We start from the raw sequence: 20,450 nt of genomic DNA on the forward strand, positions 1-20,450 counted from the left end.
TTCCCTGGTGCAGAGCTGAAGGGATTGGATACTGTAGCCTAGAGCAGTGATTTTCAACCTTTTTTGAGCCACGGCACATTTTTTACATTTACAAAAACCATGGGGCACATTGAGTGGGGATGGGGGGGCGGCTGAAAAAAGTTTGGACAAAGAAATTCTCTCTCTCTTCCTCCCTTTCGCTCTATTTCTCTCTCCCTCCCTCCCTCTTTCTCTCTTTCTCTTTTCTCTCTCTCTCCTTCCCTTTCTTTCTCTCTTCCTTCCTCTTTTTTGCTCTCTTTCTCTCTCCCTCCCTCCCTCTATGTCTTTCTCTCTCCCACCTTCCCTCCCTCTCTTTCTCTCTCTCTCTCTCTTTCTTTCTTTCTTTCTCTCATTCTCTTTCTTTTTCCCTCTCTTGCTTTCTCTCTCTCTTGCTTTATTTCTCTCTCTCTCTCTCTTTCTCTCTCTCTCTGTTTTCTTTCTCTCTCTCGCTTGCTTTCTCTCTCTTTCTCTTTTTCTCTCTCTCTTTCTTTCTTTCTCTCTCTCTCGTTTTCTTTCTCTCTCTGAGCTTCGCGGCACACCTGACCATGTCTCACGGCACACTGGTTGAAAAACACTGGCCTAGAGGATAATTCTCTGCCTTACAAGGCAAAGGTTGCAGGTTCAAGTCCCAGTGGGTATGGCTAGCTGATGAGGCCAAAATAAGGCCGAAATAGATCTATCCTAGTCTCCCTTAATTTTCAAATTCACAAGCAAGTTTGTTAGCCAGATCAGACCTCAGCTCCAAGGGGGAAGCAGCTCGGAGCACCAAGATTTTGAATTCGGCGAGCCATTCCTTTTTTTCAGCAAACACTTCAAAACAATTTTGTCTGCAGCGCCCACTCGAAACTTGAGCAGAGGTTCAAAAGAACAGTTTTCCCCGACAGGAAGCAGTGCCTGAAGGGAAGAATAGCGTAATATCTGGGGGTTCTCGCAATCCGTGAACTGTCAATCCAGGTTATAGATGGATGGATTAGATGTGTGTGCTGCTGAACCCTGGGTGTTTTAAGCCTCTGGGAGTCAGAATTGATTTGGTGCATACAAATCAAATCCAACACCAAGAAATCAAACTATCTGAAGAAGAATAGTAAAAAAAAAAAAGGGGGGGGGAGAAGAAAAATAATTTGAGAAATACATTATACCAGTGTTTCCCATCCTTGGCCACTTGAAGGTATCTGGACTTCAACTCCCAGAATTCCCCAGCCAGCATTCGCTGGCTAGGGAATTCTGGGAGTTGAAGTCCAGATATCTTCAAGTGGCCAAGGATGGGAAACACTGCATTATACAATGTGAAAATATTTACTGATCCCTCACATCCTGGACATAAACTGTTTAAACACCTACCCTTATCGGCTGCTGGGATTCGTGCGGCAGAAGACGGTCTCGGAGGTATTCTGGCCAGATGCCATGTAGGACTTTATAGGTCATTACCAACACTTTGAATTGTGACCATCCTAAGATAATAATCAGGTCCCCACAACATGGGGTATTTGAAACTCTGCAGCCTAGTGTTTCTCAATTCTAGCCACTTTAAGATGCATAGACATCAAAACTCAAGTTGAGAACTACCTATAAAAGTAATTTTAATTAATTTAATTTAATTAATTTGACTTCTATGCTACCCAATGGGATTCAGGGCGGCATACAACAGTAAAAAGTAAATACAATAAATAAAGTCAAATATTAGTAATAAGAACAGTAAAAACCCATAATAAGTTCTAACAAACTATCCAATCAAACCCACATACATACAGAATCAGTTACAAATCAGATGTGATGTTATACAGTGATCCCTCGATTTGCGCGTTCTCGATTAGCGCGAAACGCTGCAACGCGGTTTTTCAAAAAATATTAATTAAAAAATAAGTCCGCGTTTTTTTTCCTACACCACGGTTTTCCCCGCCCGATGACGTCATACTGATTGCTGATTGGCCAAAATCTCGACCAGGGAGGGAGAGAAGGGAAGGAGGGAGGGAAGGAGGGAGGGAGAGAAGGGAAGGAGGGAAGGAAGGAGGGAGGGAGAGAAGGGAAGGAGGGAGGGTTGCCATTGCCATTGCCGCCAGCGCTGCCCCAAGAAAGCCGGTGAGAGGAAGGAAGGAGGGAAGGAGGGAGGGAGAGAAGGGAAGGAGGGAAGGAGGGAGGGTTGCCATTGCCATTGCCGCCAGCGCTGCCCTGTGGGTAGCGGCGAGGAGCCCGGAAAAATCACCATTGCATTGCCAGCCTCCGAACTTGCGTCGCTCCACCTTCTGCGCATGTGCGGCCATGGAACAAAGGGCGCGCATGCGCAGATGGTGTTTTTACTTCCGCATCCAGTATAACGCGGAAATCAGTTAGCGCGGGAGGTCTTGGAACGTAACCCCCGCGCTAACCGAGGGATCACTGTATTCATGGTCCCCAGGCTTGCCAACAAAGCCAGGTATTACAGCCTTTCAGAAGGACAGAAGGGTGGGAGCAGCACGGGCATCAAGGGGGAGGGGCTTAGTTGATTCCATAAGGTCGGAGCAGCCACAGAGAAGGCTCTCCCCTGTGGGCGCGTCAACGTGCGTTGCTTAGTCGATGGGATCTGGAGGAGGCCAACTTCTTGTAATCTAATTGGTCTCTGGGAGGTATATGGCATTGTAATAAATGTAGTAAATCATAGGGAAAAAAAATTAAAAGTCAGAACGTCATATTAAAAAAAACCACACACAAAACAATGCTGTATTAAACACACTTGTTTATCTATCTTATGTATTTACTAGTAAATGAGGTCTATGCCCAGCAGATACACAGTACAAAGGCAGTCGAGCTGAAAAGGATCATAAGAGCATTAGAGATAGTTTCAGTAGCTGGCGGATGCTTTTGTATGCAAGTAAATTCTTATTTTCTTTGAAACTTGCCGTTGCTTTAAAAGGTCCATTTCTCTAAGACTCATCAATCCCATATGGATTTTTTTTTTCCTTTTGGAGAAGTACACAACAAAGCTTGGCGGAATGGAACACAATCACAGCGATAGGACGAAAGAAAAAAAACCTATGCACTTAAAATAGAAGTGTTTTGGTTCTGCAATATTTCATGATCAAGATTTTCATTCCCTCTTGAGGATGGGTTATTGGGTGACATCCTGCAAAACTTTATCTCTTTTTGGCTGAGGCACATGGGGGACAAAGATGATTAGGAGACTGGAGGCTAAAACATATGAATAATAATAATTAATAATAATAATTTATTGGATTTATATGCCGCCCCTCTCCGCAGACTCAGGGCGGCTAACAATAATAATAAACACAACATATACAATCCAATAATAAAAACAACTAAAAACCCCTATTATAAAACCAAACATACACACAAACATACCATGCATAACTTGTAATGGCCTAGGGGAAAGAGCTATCTCAACTCCCCCATGCCTGGCGGTATAAATGAGTCTTGAGTAGTTTACAAAAGACAGGGAGGGTGGGGGCAGTTCTAATCTCCGGGGGGAGTTGGTTCCAGAGGGCCGGGGCTGCCACAGAGAAGGCTCTTCCCCTGGGGCCCGCCAAATGACATTGTTTAGTCGACAGGACCCGGAGAAGGCCAATTCTGTGGGACCTTATCGGTCGCTGGGATTCGTGCGGTAGCAGGCAGTTCCAGAGGTACTCAGGTCCATTGCCATGTAGGGCTTTAAAGGTCATGACCAACACTTTGAATTGTGACCAGAAACTGATTGGCAGCCAATGCAAGCCAAGAAACGTGGGCGAATCTTGGAAGCCCCACGATGGCTTGGAAGCCCCATGTAGAGAGCATTGCTGTAATCGAACCTCGAGGTGATGAGGGCATGAGCGACTGTGAGCAATGACTCCCTGTCCAAATAGGGCCGCAACTGGTGCACCAGGTGGTTGCAAGGACTGGGCATGGCTGGTTTAGTGAAAAGAAGGACCAGGGGAGACGTGATAGCAGTGTTCCAGCATCTCAGGGGTTGCCACAAAGAAGAAGGAGTCAACCTATTCTCCAAAGCACTTGAGGGTAGGACAAGAAGCAATGGGTGGAAACTAAGCAAGGAGAGAAGTAACTTAGAACTAACAGTTAGTCAGTTCTAACAGAACTGACAGTTAGAACAATTAATCAGTGGAACTGCCTGCCTCAAGAAGTTGTGAATCCGCCAATACTGGAAGTTTTTAAGGAGATGTTGGATAACCATTTGTCTCAAGTAGTGTAGGGTTTCCTGCCTAAGCAGGGGGTTGGACTAGAAGACCTCCAAGGTCCCTTCCAACTGAAGAAGAAAAAGAAGAAGAAGAAGAAGAAGAAGAAGAAGAAGAAGAAGAAGAAGAAGAAGAAGAAGAAGAAGAAGAAGAAGAAGAAGAAAAAGAAGAAGAAGAAGAAAAAGAAGAAGAAGAAGAAGAAGAAGAAGAAGAAGAAGAAGAAGAAGAAGAAGAAGAAGAAGAAGAAGAAGAAGAATATACTGCTCTAGCAAAGCAGCCCGCTTTGTTTTGGAGCCCGGGCTAAGTACACAGAAGGGGGGGGGGGATACCGTAAAACCCTGGGAGTCAAGAGCCTCCTTATTCCCATCAAGAAATCAGCAGAAATGCAGGTGCAGACCAATTCACTCCCCACCCCACCTCCAAACAAAAGTGTTTTCAAAATGGGGAATAGGTCCTGAAGCAGGGGCATAACCTAGGGAACCGAGTTGTCAGACTGGCTAGGGAGGTAGGGACAAGCTCGCTACACAAAGGGCCTTTCACAGAGGCTGACGTTGACCCCTGCAGCACATCAATTCTTGCACCGAGCCAGCTTACCCAAGACAAGAGCCCATGGGCTTACAGAGGTTGGAAGAAAGCAGAGGGGAGGTTGTGGGATCCCTTGAGATTGACGCACCAATGTAAGGCTGTAATTTGGGGGCCTGACAGCATCTGATGTTGATCTAGACCAGAGGTCGGCAACCTTAAACATTGAAAGAGCCACAAAGGTCTTAACTGGAATTCCCCCGGTTCAGTTCTGGAGTTGACCGGAAGTCCAGTTCCCCCACCATAGCCTCCTCCTAGCGCGGCGTCCTTTTTCCTCAACCAGTCATAACCAAAAGCCCTATCAATTGTGGACATAACTGGAAAATCCACCCCTTGCCATAGAGCAGTGATGGCGAACCCATGGCACAGGTGGAGCTATATCGGCAGGTACACGAGCCATTGCCCTAGCTCAGCTCCAACATGCATGTGTGTGCCAGCCAGCTGATTTTGGCTCACACAGAGGTTCTGGGAGGGCATTTTTGGCTTCCAGAGAGCCTCCAGGGGGTGGGGGGGTGTTTTTACCCTCCCCTGGCTCTAGGAAAGCCTTTGGAGCCTGGGGAGGGCGAAGCATGAGCCTACTGGGCCCACCAGAAGTTGGGAAAGAGGCTGTTTTTGGCCTCCAGAGGGCCTCCAGGAAGTGGGGGAAGCTGTTTTCTCCCTCCCCAGGCACTGAATTATGGGTGTAGGCACTCATGCATGCACAATAGCATGTGCGCATGCTCTTTCGGCACCTGAGGAAAAACAGATTCTGCCATAGAGTCTCCTCCTGATACACCCTAAAATCCAAACTGGAAACTCCTCTCAAAATTGCAATGCCGGCCGGCAACAGGGAAATGTCTTTGTGTCTTATGGACCAAATATTGCTGAAGCCCTGCCCATCCGCAGGCCATGTTTTTGTCTCCACACACCCTGTTTTTGGGGCTTTTTTCAGACAGTTTTGAAAAAATGGGCCCAAAAAAAGCTTTGAAAATGAACCAAAAAGGCCAAAAAGTAGGCCAAGGAAGCCTCAAAAATTAGCTGTAAAAAGCCCCCAAATAAGCCGGAAAAAGCCTCAAAAACAAGCCCAAAAAAGCCTCCAAAACAGGCCAAAGAAAGGCCTGAAAAAAGGGTAGAAAGGCCTCAAAAATGGGTGTGCAGAGGCATTTTTTGTTGTCGTTTTCCTCTTGTAAATGTAGGTGTGTCTTATAGTCCAAAAAATGTGGGGTATTTTGATTAAATGGAGATAAATCGGTGTTTCCTGTTGATTGATGAGGGGGCTCCTTTCCCAGGCTTCAATCATATCCCCGTCTGTTTTTGTGCCTGCTCGCCCAACAATCTTAGTAGCTGCAAAACTGAAGGTTAGGTCTTTGTTTACTGCAATGCGATCCTTGCAACAATGTGATTCAATGTGATCGTTGAATGGTCACAATTAAAAACAATGGACTCCATTGCTCCAATGGACCTACTACCACTTATGGTGGACTTGCCCAGTTGCTAAAAAAAATTTGGCGCAAAAGCAAAAGAGGAAATTGTGGCACAGACAATCCTTTCAAAACCTGAACTTTTCCTTCTTGGTATTGCAAGGCAGGAATTTAAAAATGAAGACAAATATTTCATCCTCCCTATTATAACGGCAGCAAGATTGCTCTATGCACAAAATTGGAAAACAGAAACAGCCCCCACAACTTTAAGCTTCACAATTAAGGTCCTTGAGTCTGCAGAAATGACCGAAATGACTTTGGAAGTACAGGGAAAAGATAAATCCGAATTTTGCCAAATATGGGAAAATTGGTACAAATAACTCAGAAAAAAATTACATTAAAAACCTAAAGGAAAAGTAAAGCTAGACCCTCCTTCCCTTCATACCCAAATAAAATGAAAATATAGAAACACTGCACCATAAATCGAATTCGTACCTTCCTCAGAAGTATCAAAAATGAGTACAATATAGTATACAGAACTAAAGAAAATAAACACACAATTCCACACACTAGATACAAATAATCGCAGGTAGCTTGATAGAGATAGTCAACAATATGGTTGACAAATTATGTCTTTTATAGAATAAATAAATATATCACTAAAATTGAATGCTCTCTATGTTCTATAGGTTTATAAGCTGATTTGTCTATCTATCCTTCATTTTTCTTCCTTTTTTCACTCTGTATGTTTTGCTGGTTTAGATTGCTTTTAGATGCAGAAACTTAATAAAGATTATTTAAAAAAAATAAAAACAATGGACTCCGGTTTGCAAAACCTATTGTCTCAGGTGCATCTTTCATATAAAAGGTGAATGAAGTACCCCAGTCCCATCATAGCCCTCCACACCCATTGAATGAGACATACAAATCTGCAGAGCCTAGAATGGGCATAATAGGATTGTGAGAAAGAGGGCAGAAATTGAAGCAAAGGAAACTTGGGAGTGGGGGGTGAGGGGAGGAGGAATCCCACAACAGGAAGGCTTAACAGCACCACCAAACTCTTCCTTCCTTTCAACCCCTCTTCACCCAGGCCAGAGCGGGCTCTCCGACCTGCTGTGAGCACTTCCTGTTTTTTTCTGTCTTACCGGCATCTTAATTATATTAATAATCAAAAGTCTGAAAACAGGAGGTGCTGTTGCTTTAAGAAGAGCTCATCTGTTCCTGCTGCTTATTCCTCACTTTAACACTGTAATCTGCTGCCCTGGACACTACAATTAGCTGCCCCCCCCCCCCCCCAGTTATCTTGCAGTGTGACAACAGATCAGGATTTCAGCTGGGTCCTTTCAAGAGGAGGGAGGGTCACCCACCAAACACTGAAGGACCCCCACCCCATTTTCAAGCAGGAATTATTGCACTGGGGCTGTTTGCCAAAACTACCGCGGGAAGGGACCGAAATCTGCCCTTTTTAATTGCACCCGGCACTCTAGAACAGGGGTCTCTAAAACCTTGGCAACTTTTAAGACTCCTGGACTTCAACTCCCAGCTTAACTGGTTTGAGGAATTCTGGGAGTTGAAGTCCACGAGCAGCGGTGGACTACGAGCCAGAATGCTAAATTGCTCTTGCCGCGGCAACTCGTAAGTGCTTGCGGGGCCAGAACGATTTTGCTGCTGTAATAATAATAATAATAATAATAATAATAATAATAATAATAATAATATTATTATTATTATTATTATTATTATTATTTATTAGATTTGTATGCCGCCCCTCTCCGAAGACTCGGGGCAGCTCACAACAACAATAAAAAGAATACTACAATGGAACAATATTACAATGTGCCTGTGAAGGCAGCAAAATCGCGCACAGAGCTGCAGGTGTGCCCGTGTTTCGGTGAGGTTTTTTTGCTTCCGTGTATGCTGAAACACGGGCGCACCTGCGGCTCCATGCGCGATTTTGCTATCTCCACAGGTGCAGCAGCAAAATCGCACTGGCCCCGCAAGCACTTACGAGTCGCAACGTTGAGCGCAATTTAGTGTTCCGGCTCGTAGCCCACCACGAGTCTTAAAAGTTGCAATGGTTGGAGACCCCTGCTCAAGAACCTTGGACTTGGGAGGGTTCTCCGATAGAAGCATCTTGGGTTCTGCTTACCTGCCCTAGACACATATGCGCCCCCCCCTATACCGCTCTGCACAGCTGGGCATTTTTCCGGGAAGGACCTGTCAAATTGGTGACGCCCTACTCACAGAGGTGGGCTGCTAAGGTGGAACAGTGCCGTGTGCTCGCCCCCGTGGCTCTAACTGGTAGCGGACTCCAGCGTGATTTTGCTAGTGCACCTGTGCAGGTAGCAAAATCTCGCACGGAGACGCAGGTGAGCCCATACACATGGAAGCAAAAAACCGCATCGAAACACGGGCGCACCTCCATCTCCGCGTGTGATTTTGCTACCTGCCCAGGTGCAGTAGCAAAATCACCCTGGACTCCGCTACCACTCAGAGCCACGGGGGCGAGCAGACGTCACCTGCTCCACCTTCGCGGCCCACCCTCTGCCTACACCGCCTTGTAAACAAGCCTCCAGCACGCCCTCTGTCTCCCCCAGGGCCAATTCTGGATTGCGTAGCCCTGTGAACCCAGCAGAATTAGAGACGTTTGCGTGTGTGTGCGTGGAACGGACAGATGTTAAGGGACGGCACAACGAGCATGACCGCCTCTCACTCTCCACACACACACACACACCCCTCGCCCCACAACCCTGCGATGATGCCTCTAATCTTGGGTCTTGTGCTGTAGCAGCTCATTACACCCAACAAGCATCAGTGGGCTGGCAAAAAAAAAGCCAAATTTGGTGGCGGAGGAAGAAAGAGGGTGGGGGTGCAATAAACTCCTTTCTCCAACCTTGTTCCCCCCCCCCACTCAGCCTCCTTTCTTTAAGAGCTTTCCCTCCTCAGCCTCCCCTCCTCTCCATCTACAACCAGTCATAAACCTGCACAAGCAAGTCTCAATCCTTTTTCCACCCACTGCCGCCATCCATCAGCTGCCACGGGGTTAATTCCAGCTCCACCAGGTTATTTTCCCCTCAGTGCGTTTGACTCACTAATGATGTGCAAGGGACACAAAGAGGCTGCTGATACACAACTCCCCCCTTTTTCCCTGTTGCCAGCACTGGCTGCCTCCCTTGGTCTCTTCTACACACACATACACACGCCCCACACACAAAGAGCCCTCCATGTTCCGGATACACCTGTGTGCTGCAGAGAAAGATGTTAACTCCTTGGCCGCCAGACTTGGGTCTTGGGAATACAGTGATGCCTCGTCTTACAAACTTAATTGGTTCCGGGACGAGGTTCTTAAGGTGAAAAGTTTGTAAGATGAAACAGTGTTTCCCATAGGAATCAATGGAAAAGCGATTAATGCGTGCAAGCCCAAAACTCACCCCTTTTGCCAGCCGAAGAGCCCGTTTTTGCACTGCTGGGATTCTCCTGAGGCTCCCCTCCATGGGAAACCCCACCTGCAGACTTCCGTGGCCAGCGAAGCACCCGTTTTGCGCTGCTGGGATTCACCTGCTGGGATTCCCCTGCAGCATCACAAAAACACGGAAGTCCAGAGGTGGGGTTTCCCATGGTGGGTAGCCTCAGGGGAATCCCAGCACGCAAAAACAGGTGCTTCGCTGGCAATGGAAGTCTGGAGGTGGGGCATCCCAGCGGCGGCGGTGGGTTTGTAAGGTTAAAATAGTTTGCAAAAAAATCTTAAACCCCGGGTTTGTATCTCGAAAAGTTTGTATGACGAGGCGTTTGTAAGACGAGGTGTCACTGTATATATTGCAGCCGGCAAGAGGGACAAACCGAGGCACAACTTCCCCGACCGACGAACTTGTGGGTCAGAGGCAGAGGGCGAAGGGCCATTTACTCAGGGCCCGGCTTCCAGCTCGGTAAGTCTTGGACTAACCAAGCATGTTGAAGAGCATAGCAACCACATCCCACCTTCAAATCTCAGGAGACGGCTAGGAGATTATTAGCAAAGTCTTGAGACTTGCTACATTCGAGCCAGATAAGGACTTATTTGTGGGACTTCTTTTAATCTCCCCACAGGAGTTGTCATATCTGCCCCAAAGCTTCTCTAACCAGTGAAACAGGAAGGGGCATCTGCCTAAGCGAGGCCTTTTTGTAAACCAGTGTTTCCCAACCATGGGCAATTGAAGATATCTGGACTTCAACTCCCAGAATTCCCCAGCCAGCATTCGCTGGCTGGGGAATTCTGGGAGTTGAAGTCCAGATATCTTCAAGTGCCCAAGGTTAGGAAACACTGTTATAAACAAGGCACCGTTCGGGTAGTCAGGAGACTGCATGCAATGTGGGAAGCAGGGTGATCGACAAATACCTGGTTCTGCGAAGGCGATCCTCCAGGTTTCTTCACATCCTCCACCACCTGGGGGAAAAAACGAACAAACAAGAGTTGGGCTAAAATTGAACGGGTCCAAAGACGGGCTACAAGAATGGTGGAAGGTCTTAAGCATAAAACGTATCAGGAAAGACTTCATGAACTCAATCTGTATAGTCTGGAGGACAGAAGGAAAAGGGGGGACATGATCGAAACATTTAAATATGTTAAAGGGTTAAATAGGGTTCAGGAGGGAAGTGTTTTTAATAGGAAAGTGAACACAAGAACAAGGGGACACAATCTGAAGTTAGTTGGGGGAAAGATCAAAAGCAACGTGAGAAAATATTATTTGACTGAAAGAGTAGTAGATGCATGGAACAAACTTCCAGCAGACATGGTTGGTAAATCCACAGTAACTGAATTTAAACATGCCTGGGATAAACATATATCCATTGTAAGATAAAATACAGGAAATAGTATAAGGGCAGACTAGATGGACCATGAGGTCTTTTTCTGCCGTCAGTCTTCTTTGTTTCTATGAATGAGGGAGGGAGGAAAGAAAGAAGGAAGGAAAGAAAGAAAAGGAAGGAAGGAAGAGGAGGAAGGAAAGAAGGAAGAATCCATAGCAATCGAATTTAAACATGCCTGGGATAAACATCTATCCATCCTAAGATAAAATACAGGGAAGAGTATAAGGGCAGACTAGATGGACCATGAGGTCTTTTTCTGCCATCAATCTTCTATGTTTCTAAAAGTAGAAAGCCACTGTGGAAACCCTGCAATTCTAAACGGGACGCTCGCTTGGTGGAAATGCATCTGGCTCACGCCAACCGCAGTTATTTTCTACACACCGCAGAATTAATTTAGGGAGCCGTTCTTCCTCCTTGATGTAAATCTGTCTATCTGCAGGAAGTAGTTTTAGCAGGCCTGCACCAAGGAGGAAGTAATCGTAGTCCTTGGATTAGCACGGTGAGGGCGAACCTATGCGACGGGTGCCGCAGGTGGCGTGCGGAGCCATATCTGCCGGCCGGTGAAGGGTTACCAAATTTTTTACTACCACACTGTGGGCGTGGCTTATGCAGGACGCCCTGCATTTTCTTTCAACATCTTTCTGTGCAAATTGGGGGCTCTGGGGTGGAGCTCCATTTTTGCTACCCCACTGTGCCCCCGCCTATCCGGACATCAGCCCCACCCTACTGCCGGCACGTGAATTGTTTATTTATTTATTTTTTATTTATTTTGTCCAATATACAATGAGGGTTTTAGTGGGTATATATCTATATACACATAGTAAAATACATGATGAAGGTTATAGAGGAGATACTCATAGTAAAATATATCTAAGAAATAATAGAAGAGAAGATATAGGAATAGAACATATCAATGAAAGAATAGAAGAAGAGATATAGGAATAGAAGAAAGGTATAGGAGATATAGGAGAGCAATAGGACAGGGGACGGAAGGCACTCTAGTGCACTTGTACTCGCCCCTTACTGACTTCTTAGGAATCTGGAGAGGTCAACCGCAGATAATCTAAGGGTAAAGTGTTGGGGGTTTGGGGATGACACTATGGAGTCCGGTAATGAGTTCCACGCTTCGACAACTCGGTTACTGAAGTCGTATTTTTTACAGTCAAGTTCGGAGCGGTTAATATTAAGTTTAAATCTGTTGTGTGCTCTTGTGTTGTTGTGGTTGAAGCTGAAGTAGTCGCCGACAGGCAGGACGTTGCAGCATATGATCTTGTGGGCAATACTTAGACCTTGTTTAAGGCGTCTTAGTTCTAAACTTTCTAGGCCCAGGATTGAAAGTCTAGTCTTGTAGGGTCTTCTGTTTCGAGTGGAGGAGAGAAGGGCTCTTCTGTTGCCCTGGCTCAGCTCCAACATGCATGTGTGTGCCGGCCAGCTGATTTTTGGCTCACACAGAGGCTCTGGGAGGGCGTTTTTGGCTTCCAGAGAGCCTCCAGGGGGATGGGGGAGGGCGTTTTTACCCTCCCTTGACTGCAGAGAAGCCTAGGGAGGGTGAAACATGAGCCTACTGGGCCCACCAGAAGTTGGGAAACAGGCCATTTCTAGCCTCCCGAGGGCCTCCGGGTGGCAGGGGAACTGGTTTTGCCCTCCCCAGGCATTGAATTATGGGTGTGGCATTCATCGGTACCCCAGGGCAAAAAGGTTCGCTATCACTGGCTTTCACGGAGAGACTTTGCATCACTGTTGGAAAAAGTGACTTAAAATCAGTCCTTGCACTTATTATTGTTTCACCAGCCCCGTGGGTCTTGCTTAGAAATGGACATCCCCGGTCCCAATTCTGGTTATAAGTCAAGGACTACCTGTAGTAGTCTGCACCAGTTTGTAAGTCGAAGAAAAGACAAGAATGGACTTCTGGCATGCATTCTAAGCTTCTCAAATCAGCAAATTTCAGGTAAGCGCAGTGTTTCCCAACCTTGGCCACTTGAAGATATCTGGACTTCAACTCCCAGAATTCCCCAGCCAGTGAATTCTGGGAGTTGAAGTCCAAATATCTTCAAGTGGCCAAGGTTGGGAAACACTGGCTTAGAGATCGTCCACGGTTCTATTTACCTCTGTGTTTTTCCTACTTGGTCAATTGAGGGCACATGCTGAGTGGGGAATTCTGAAGTCTCCACGCCTGAATGTTGTCCAGTTTAAAAAGAGGTCTACTTTTATTTATTCATTTATTTGTTTAGAAACATAGAAGCATAGAAGACTGACGGCAGAAAAAGACCTCCTGGTCCATCTAGTCTGCCCTTATACTATTTCCTGTATTTTATCTTAGGATGGATATATGTTTATCCCAGGCATGTTTAAATTCAGTGACTGTGGATTTACCGACCACGTCTGCTGGAAGTTTGTTCCAAGCATCTACTACTCTTTCAGTCAAATAATATTTCCTCACGATGCTTTTGATCTTTCCCCCAACTAACTTCAGATTGTGCCCCCTTGTTCTTGTGTTCACTTTCCTATTAAAAAATGCAAAGTGAACTGTACATAGGCCATAAAAGAAACTCCCGAAAATGATTTCGGACGTATCCTACGTAGCCAAACTCGACAATTTTTCATCAGGTTAAGATGTCAAAGGGAGAGCAAATGAGAATGGAAAAGAGTAATGGCTTGTGTTCAAGCCAGGTCACTAATGAAGAAACATCTTGGTAGAATGTGGGAATAGCCTGTGGACATTCAAATTAGATCCTATCAGGTGGAAAGTTGATTTCAGGGAGCACTCTAGAACTTTCCAAGAGCTGCTGAGGTGACAGTACAAATAGAAACATTCCAGCTGTTAATTCATTGGACTGACCTGCATTAACACAATAAAAAAGGGGAATTTTTGCTGATTGTTCAATATGCTGGCTGAACCTACTCATTGTGGTTCAAAGCAAGCTTGCTGTTGCATGAATTTATTTATCTGTCTGTCTGTCTGTCTGTCTGTTGCCTGTCTGTCTGTCTGTCTGTCTGTCTGTCTGTCTGTCTGTCTGTCTGTCTGTCTGTCTGTCTGTCTGTCTATCTATCTATCTATCTATCTATCTATCTATCTATCTATCTATCTATTTATTGGATTTGTATGCCGCCCCTCTCCGTAGACTCGGGGCGGCTAACAACAATAATAAAAACAGCATGTAAATCCAACACTACAACACACTAAAAAACCCTTATTTTAAAACCAATCATACCTACAAACAAACATACCATGCATAAATTGTAAAGGCCTAGGGGGAAAGAGTATCTCAGTTCCCCCATACCTGACGGCAGAGGTGGGTTTTAAGGAGCTTACGAAAGGCGAGGAGGGTGGGGGCAATTCTAATCTCCGGGGGGGGGGGAGTTGGTTCCAGAGGGCCGGGGCCGCCACAGAGAAGGCTCTTCCCCTGGGCCCCACCAAACGACATTGTTTAATTGATGGGACCCGGAGAAGGCCCACTCTGTGGGACCTAACTGGTCGCTGCGATTCGTGCAGCAGAAGGCGGTTCCTGAATCTAGCCACTGTGATTTATTCTGTGCTTCAAATAACCCATGGTTTATCATAGATGAATATTGTTCAATCGCCAACTTGTTGGAAGGGTTACCATGCAATCTTTAAAAGAGAGAGAGGAGGACTTGGTGTCTTAAGCTAAAAACATACTCTGGTGAACCTTAACCATCACATCTGTAAAGAAGTTTGAATAGCTGCTTATCTGGCATCTCTCGTTATCTCCTTTTACTTGTTCCTTATCAAGTGAAAACCCATAGATATAAACCCTTAAAGTGATTTTTCCTTAAACCCACACATGGGGATGCTATTGACCTGCTTAAACACACATGTCATCAATCCATTTATCTTCGGATAAATGATTTCTGCAACCTAGTTCTCATTTCTAGCAGTATTTTATACAAGGCATTTTTAAACATCAATTCTATGCCAAAGATTCACACGCTCTCTCTTGATTTACCAGGTTCGGTGGCTTTGTGGAGAATGGGTTCCCCAATATATATATATTGCTAACAGGATATTTATATACACGCACGCTCAAATAACACATCCTAGATCTGAAGGAACGAAATATTCTCATTGAATACTTTGTTCTGTACAAAGTTGAATGGGCTGACAACAAAATGAAATTGATGGTCAGTCAGTGTTGCTTCCTAAGTGGACAGTTTGATTTCACAGAAGTTTGATTTACTTGGAGTTATATTCTGTTGTTTAAGTGTTCCCTTCATTATTTTGAGCAATGTATGTATGCATGTATGTATGTACGCATGTATGCATGTATGTATGTATGTATATATGTGTATATATATTTTCAGCAAAAACATGTGATACATACAATACACCAGGGTGATTCGACACAAAAATATGTAACCCTTCCCTGGTGCAGAGCTGAAAGGATTGGATACTGTAGCCTAGAGCAGGGGTCCCCAACCACTGGGCCGCGGACCAGTACCGGGCCGCGGGGCATGTTGCACCGGTCCGTGGAGTCAGCAGCTGCCGGCCCTCATGCCGCCACACCCTCCCTCCAGCACTTCGCCTCCCGCCGGGCAAGAGGCCTCGGGAGGCAGGTTCTGCCGGCCACAGGACGATGGATGGGACAGAGGGGCGGGAAGGACCGAGAGGCTCAAGCCTCTTTTGGCTTCTGCCGCGGGGCGCTTTTGCGTTTTTGGCTGGGGGGAGGCAGGAGGGCCAGCCTGACCCCCTCTCTCCAGCGCTTAGCTCCCGCTGGGCAAGAGGGCTTGGGAGGCAGGTTCTGCCGGCCACAGGATGATGGCGGGAAAGAGGGGCGGGGAGGACCAGCACCCCCATGCTTAATCCCACCCCCAACCACGCCCCTTTCCGCCCCCACTGGGCCATAGAAAAATTGTCTTGCTGAAACTGGTCCCTGGTGGAAAAAACGTTGGGGACCACTGGCCTAGAGGATAATTCTCTGCCTTACATGGCAAAGGTTGCAGGTTCAAGTCCCAGTGGGTATGGCTAGCTGATGAGGCCAAAATAAGGCCGAAATAGATCTATCCTAGTCTCCCTTAATTTTCAAATTCAGCAAAAAAAATATGTGACATATATATATGTGTGTGTGTGTGTGTGTGTGTCTATTATTATTATTATTATTATTATTATTATTATTATTATTATTATTATTATTATTATTATTATTATTATCATGTCAATACAACACAGCAAACGAGATCACTATGCTGGATTTCATATTTCATCACCAGTCGGGCGCTTCCCAAGCACCTAGGACTGCGTGATGTAGCGGCGAATTATGTGTGCCGATCCCAGTAAAGCGGCCTTTTGCAATTGACAGATGGAGATTTTGTCAATTCCAATGGCTTTCAAATGTCCGCTGAGATCCTTTGGCACTGCGCCCAGCATGCCAAGTACCATTATTATTATTATTATTATTATTATTATTATTATTATTATTATCATCATCATCATCATCATCATCATCATCATCATCATCATCAACCTATTAGCAATGCTTTGTGAAAGAACTGAGAGAGGAAGTGATAATTTGGTCCCAAAATATTGACAAGTACTATGCAAATACAGAAAGATTGAGGGTAAAAGAAGTAGGGGGAGATAGAGAACGAGGTGGCTGGATGGAGTCACTGAAGCTTCAATGGACTCCAGAGGATGGTAGACCTGGAGGAACATTGTTTGTGGGATCGCGATGTGTCTGCCACGACAACCTAGGATAGTTTCCTCCTTTTTTTCACAAAACACCTACATAGACACCAATAGTGGTCTATAAACCACCTTATAATTCAGTATTTTTCAATCTCTGCAACTTTAAAATGTGTGGATCAACTCTCACAATTCACCAGCCAGTCACGATGGCTGGGGAATTATGGGAGGTTTTCTTTCTTTCTTTCTTTCTTTCTTTCTTTCTTTCTTTCTGTCTGTCTGTCTTTCTTTCTTTCTTTCTCTCTCTCTCTCTTTCTCTCTTTCCTTCCTTCCTTCTTTGTTTGTTTCTTTGTTTGTTTGTTTTTTATGCCGCCCTTCTCCTTAGACTCAGGGCTTAGACTTAGACTATTGTTAGCAGTAGCACTTTTTAAAAACAGAGCCAGCCTATTGCCCCCACAATCCGGGTCCTCATTTGACCCACCTGGGAAGGATGGAAGGCTGAGTCAACCTTGAGCCAGTGATGAGATTTGAACTGCTGACCAGCAGATCTAATAGTCAGCTTCAATGGCCTGCAGTACCGCACTCTCCCTGCTGCGCCACCCCGGCTCTCTATGGAGTTGAAGCCCATACATTTTAAAGTCGCTGAGTTGAGCAACACTGCTATAATCAATCCAATGGTAATCAGAACGAAAGCTTACGCACCGTTTTTTTCTACTCGTTTTATCATGATAATAAAGTGTTCATTGTTGTACGGGTTAGTAATGGTGGGCTACACACAGGGAGGGGGTGATTTATAAATCTTGTGCTAGATTGGGCAGGTGACTTTGGGCCAATCCCTTTTCCCCAGAAGCTGATAAAATACCAGTTTGGCCCAGTTCTGTAAACTGGTAGCGGCAGCGACGGGAGGTTGGCGGGACCACGAGGGAGGGCCTTTTCTGTTGCTGCCCCGGCTCTATGGAACCAACTGCACCACGACCACTCCCTGACGTTCCCATGCTCCCACTCTACTGGCTTTTCGAAAAAATGGGCTTTGTCAACAGGCTTGGGGGCCGTGAACTTAACACCATGTTTGTTTGGTATGTATGTTGTTAGATGGATTTGTTTTTTTCTTAATGGGTTTAAGATTTAAGATTTAATTGGAGGACTCGGGGCGGCTCACAGCATATACAAAAAACAGAAAAACGGTAATAAACAATCCAATTAATAATACATTAAAACAATGCTTAAAATTCTAATTTGAAAAAGCTATCATTACCATTCATTCGACAATCATATTAAAAACATTCATTGGTCAGGGGGGAAGATCTAGAAACCTGGCGGCAAAGATGAGTTTTTAAACTCTTTTGGAAGGCGAGGAGGGTGGGGGCAGTGCGAATCTCCAGGGGGAGCTGATTCCAGAGGGTCGGGGCCTCCACAGAGAAGGCTCTTCCCCTAGGTCCCTCCAGCCAGCATTGTTTGGTCGAAGGGACCCTAAGGAGACCAACTCTGTGGGTCCCCACCGGACGTTGGGATCCATGCGGCAGAAGGCAGTCTTGGAGATAGTCTGGTCCTATGCCATGTAGGGCTTTATAGGTGGTTAGGGTTATGGCAGTGGTTCTCAACCTGGGGGTCGGGACCCCTTTGGGGGTCGAACGGTCGTTTCACAGGGGTCGCCTAAGACCATGGGAAAAGACAAATTTCCCATGGTGTTAGGAACTAAAGCTTCTATTCTGGCGCCTTGGAACATATTTTTACAATCTGACCAATCAAGTGTTTGTTTATTTATTTATTTATTTTTATTTATTGGATTTGTATGCTGCCCCTCTCCGCAGACTCGGGGCGGCTAACAACAGCAGTAAAACAGTACAACAAAATCCAATACTAAAAAGCAGTTAAAAACCCATTATATAAAAACCAGTCATACATACAAACATACCATGCATAAAATTGTAAAGGCCTAGGGGGAAAGTGTATCTCAGTTCCCCCATGCCTGGCGGCAGAGGTGGGTTTTAAGCAGCTTACGAAAGGCAAGGAGGGTGGGGGCTATTCTAATCTCTGGGGGGAGTTGGTTCCAGAGGGTCGGGGCTGCCACAGAGAAGGCTCTTCCCCTGGGTCCCGCCAAGCGACATTGTTTGGTTGACGGGACCCGGAAAAGACCCACTCTGTGGGACCTAACTGGTCACTGGGATTCGTGCAGCAGAAGGTGGTCCCTGAGATAGTCTGGTCCGGTGCCATGAAGGGCTTTATAGGTCATAACCAACACTGTGGGGGTGTCCCTCTGACCTTCTTGCCAATCACCTTGAAGCTCTGTTGGGAGAATTGGCGCTAGACTTAGGGTTGTGTGTCACCACAATATGAGGAACTGTATTAAGGGGTCTCGGCATTAGAAAAGTTGGGGTTTTAATTACTATTGTTTTTCGACTTTTTATTGTGTTGATATTTTACTGCTGTAAGCCGCCCCGAGTCTTGCGGGATTGGGCGGCATGGAAGTCGACGAAATGAAATGAAATGAATTCAACAGAGAAATCCTGAGAGTTTTTACCAGCTAGCAGATTTAGTTGGCCTCATCGCAGCTGGTGGCAGCACAGGCTGGCATTTAGAAAGAGGGTCAGTGTAGGTTGGTGGCGGGCATGAAATCCTGCTCCCCCCAAGCCCCCACCAAAGTGTGCAGCAATACCAAGTGGGGAGTTGCGAGAGCCCCCTCCCACCCCGCCTCCGGTTTCATCGCTGACCTGCTGAGCCGAAGGGCGGCTGCAAGCATTTTCCCCGGAGAGCTCGGCTCCGTGCCCCTTTCCCCTGCTGAGCAGGCAGCCTCTCCCCGAGAACAGAATCATTAAAGGTCAGGAAGTGGCCATGAATCCAGAGAGGATGGAGCAAGCGGAGCCGTCCCCACCCCCTCCAACAGCCCCTCCCGACTGCCTGCTGCAGCAAATTCAATCTTCCCCGCACGGTGCTTAAACTGACACAGACATTCCACATCAAATCCCCTTTGATCGCCGAAATGCCTGCCCAGAGTTACAATCTGACCCGCCCGAAAGCCTTTTCTTTCTTCGCCAGAAAGAGTCTGGAAAAGAAGAAGCACGTGGTGGCCGTCTACGGCTACATGGCGGCACAAAATGGCGTCTCCCGACTCGGTGGATTCCCCTCCAGAGGTGGCCACTTGCCCCAGAGGTGCAAGGCCGAAGCCTGGTTCGGTGGTAGACCATCTTCTGACATAATGATAATAATAATAATAATAATAATAATAATAATAATAATTTATTAGATTTGTATGCCGCCTCTTTCTGAGGACTCGGGGCGACTCACAACAACAATCACAATAACAATATACAGTGTTCCCTCGATTTTCGCGGGTTCGAACTTCGCGAAAAGTCTATACCATGGTTTTTCAAAAATATTAATTAAAAAATACTTTGTGGTTCCCCCCCCCCCTATACCACAGTTTTCCCCGCCCGATGACATCATATGTCATCGCCAAACTTTCATCCACCTTTAATAAATGCATTTTCAAATAAACTTTAATAAATAAACATGGTGAGTAAATGGTTACTAAGGGAATGGGAAATTGCAATTTAGGGGTTTAAAGTGTTAAGGGAAGGCTTGTGATACTGTTCATAGCCAAAAATAGTGCATTTACTTCCGCATCTCTACTTCGCGGAAATTCAACTTTCGTGGGCGGTCTTGGAACGCATCCCCAGCGGAAATTGAGGGAACACTGTAGTACATAGAAACATAGAAGATTGATGGCAGAAAATGTCCTCCTGGTCCATCTAGCCTGCCCTTATACTATTTCCTGTATTTTATCTTAGGATGGATCTAGGTTTATCC

General features: G+C 45.9%; 1 protein-coding gene across 2 annotated transcripts in view; it reads right to left on the bottom strand.

The window, feature by feature from the left end:
* AHDC1 (AT-hook DNA binding motif containing 1) overlaps positions 1–20,450 on the bottom strand; it is a 359,984-nt gene that overhangs the window by 257,298 nt on the left and 82,236 nt on the right. For both annotated transcript variants that reach the window (XM_070764442.1, XM_070764441.1), the window contains exon 2: positions 10,536–10,583. In XM_070764442.1, the coding sequence (XP_070620543.1) occupies positions 10,536–10,583 (48 nt within the window). The remainder of the gene's footprint in view (positions 1–10,535; positions 10,584–20,450) is intronic.

This window comes from Erythrolamprus reginae, chromosome 11 (assembly GCF_031021105.1).
Source record: "Erythrolamprus reginae isolate rEryReg1 chromosome 11, rEryReg1.hap1, whole genome shotgun sequence".
NCBI classification, from domain to species: domain Eukaryota; kingdom Metazoa; phylum Chordata; class Lepidosauria; order Squamata; family Dipsadidae; genus Erythrolamprus; species Erythrolamprus reginae.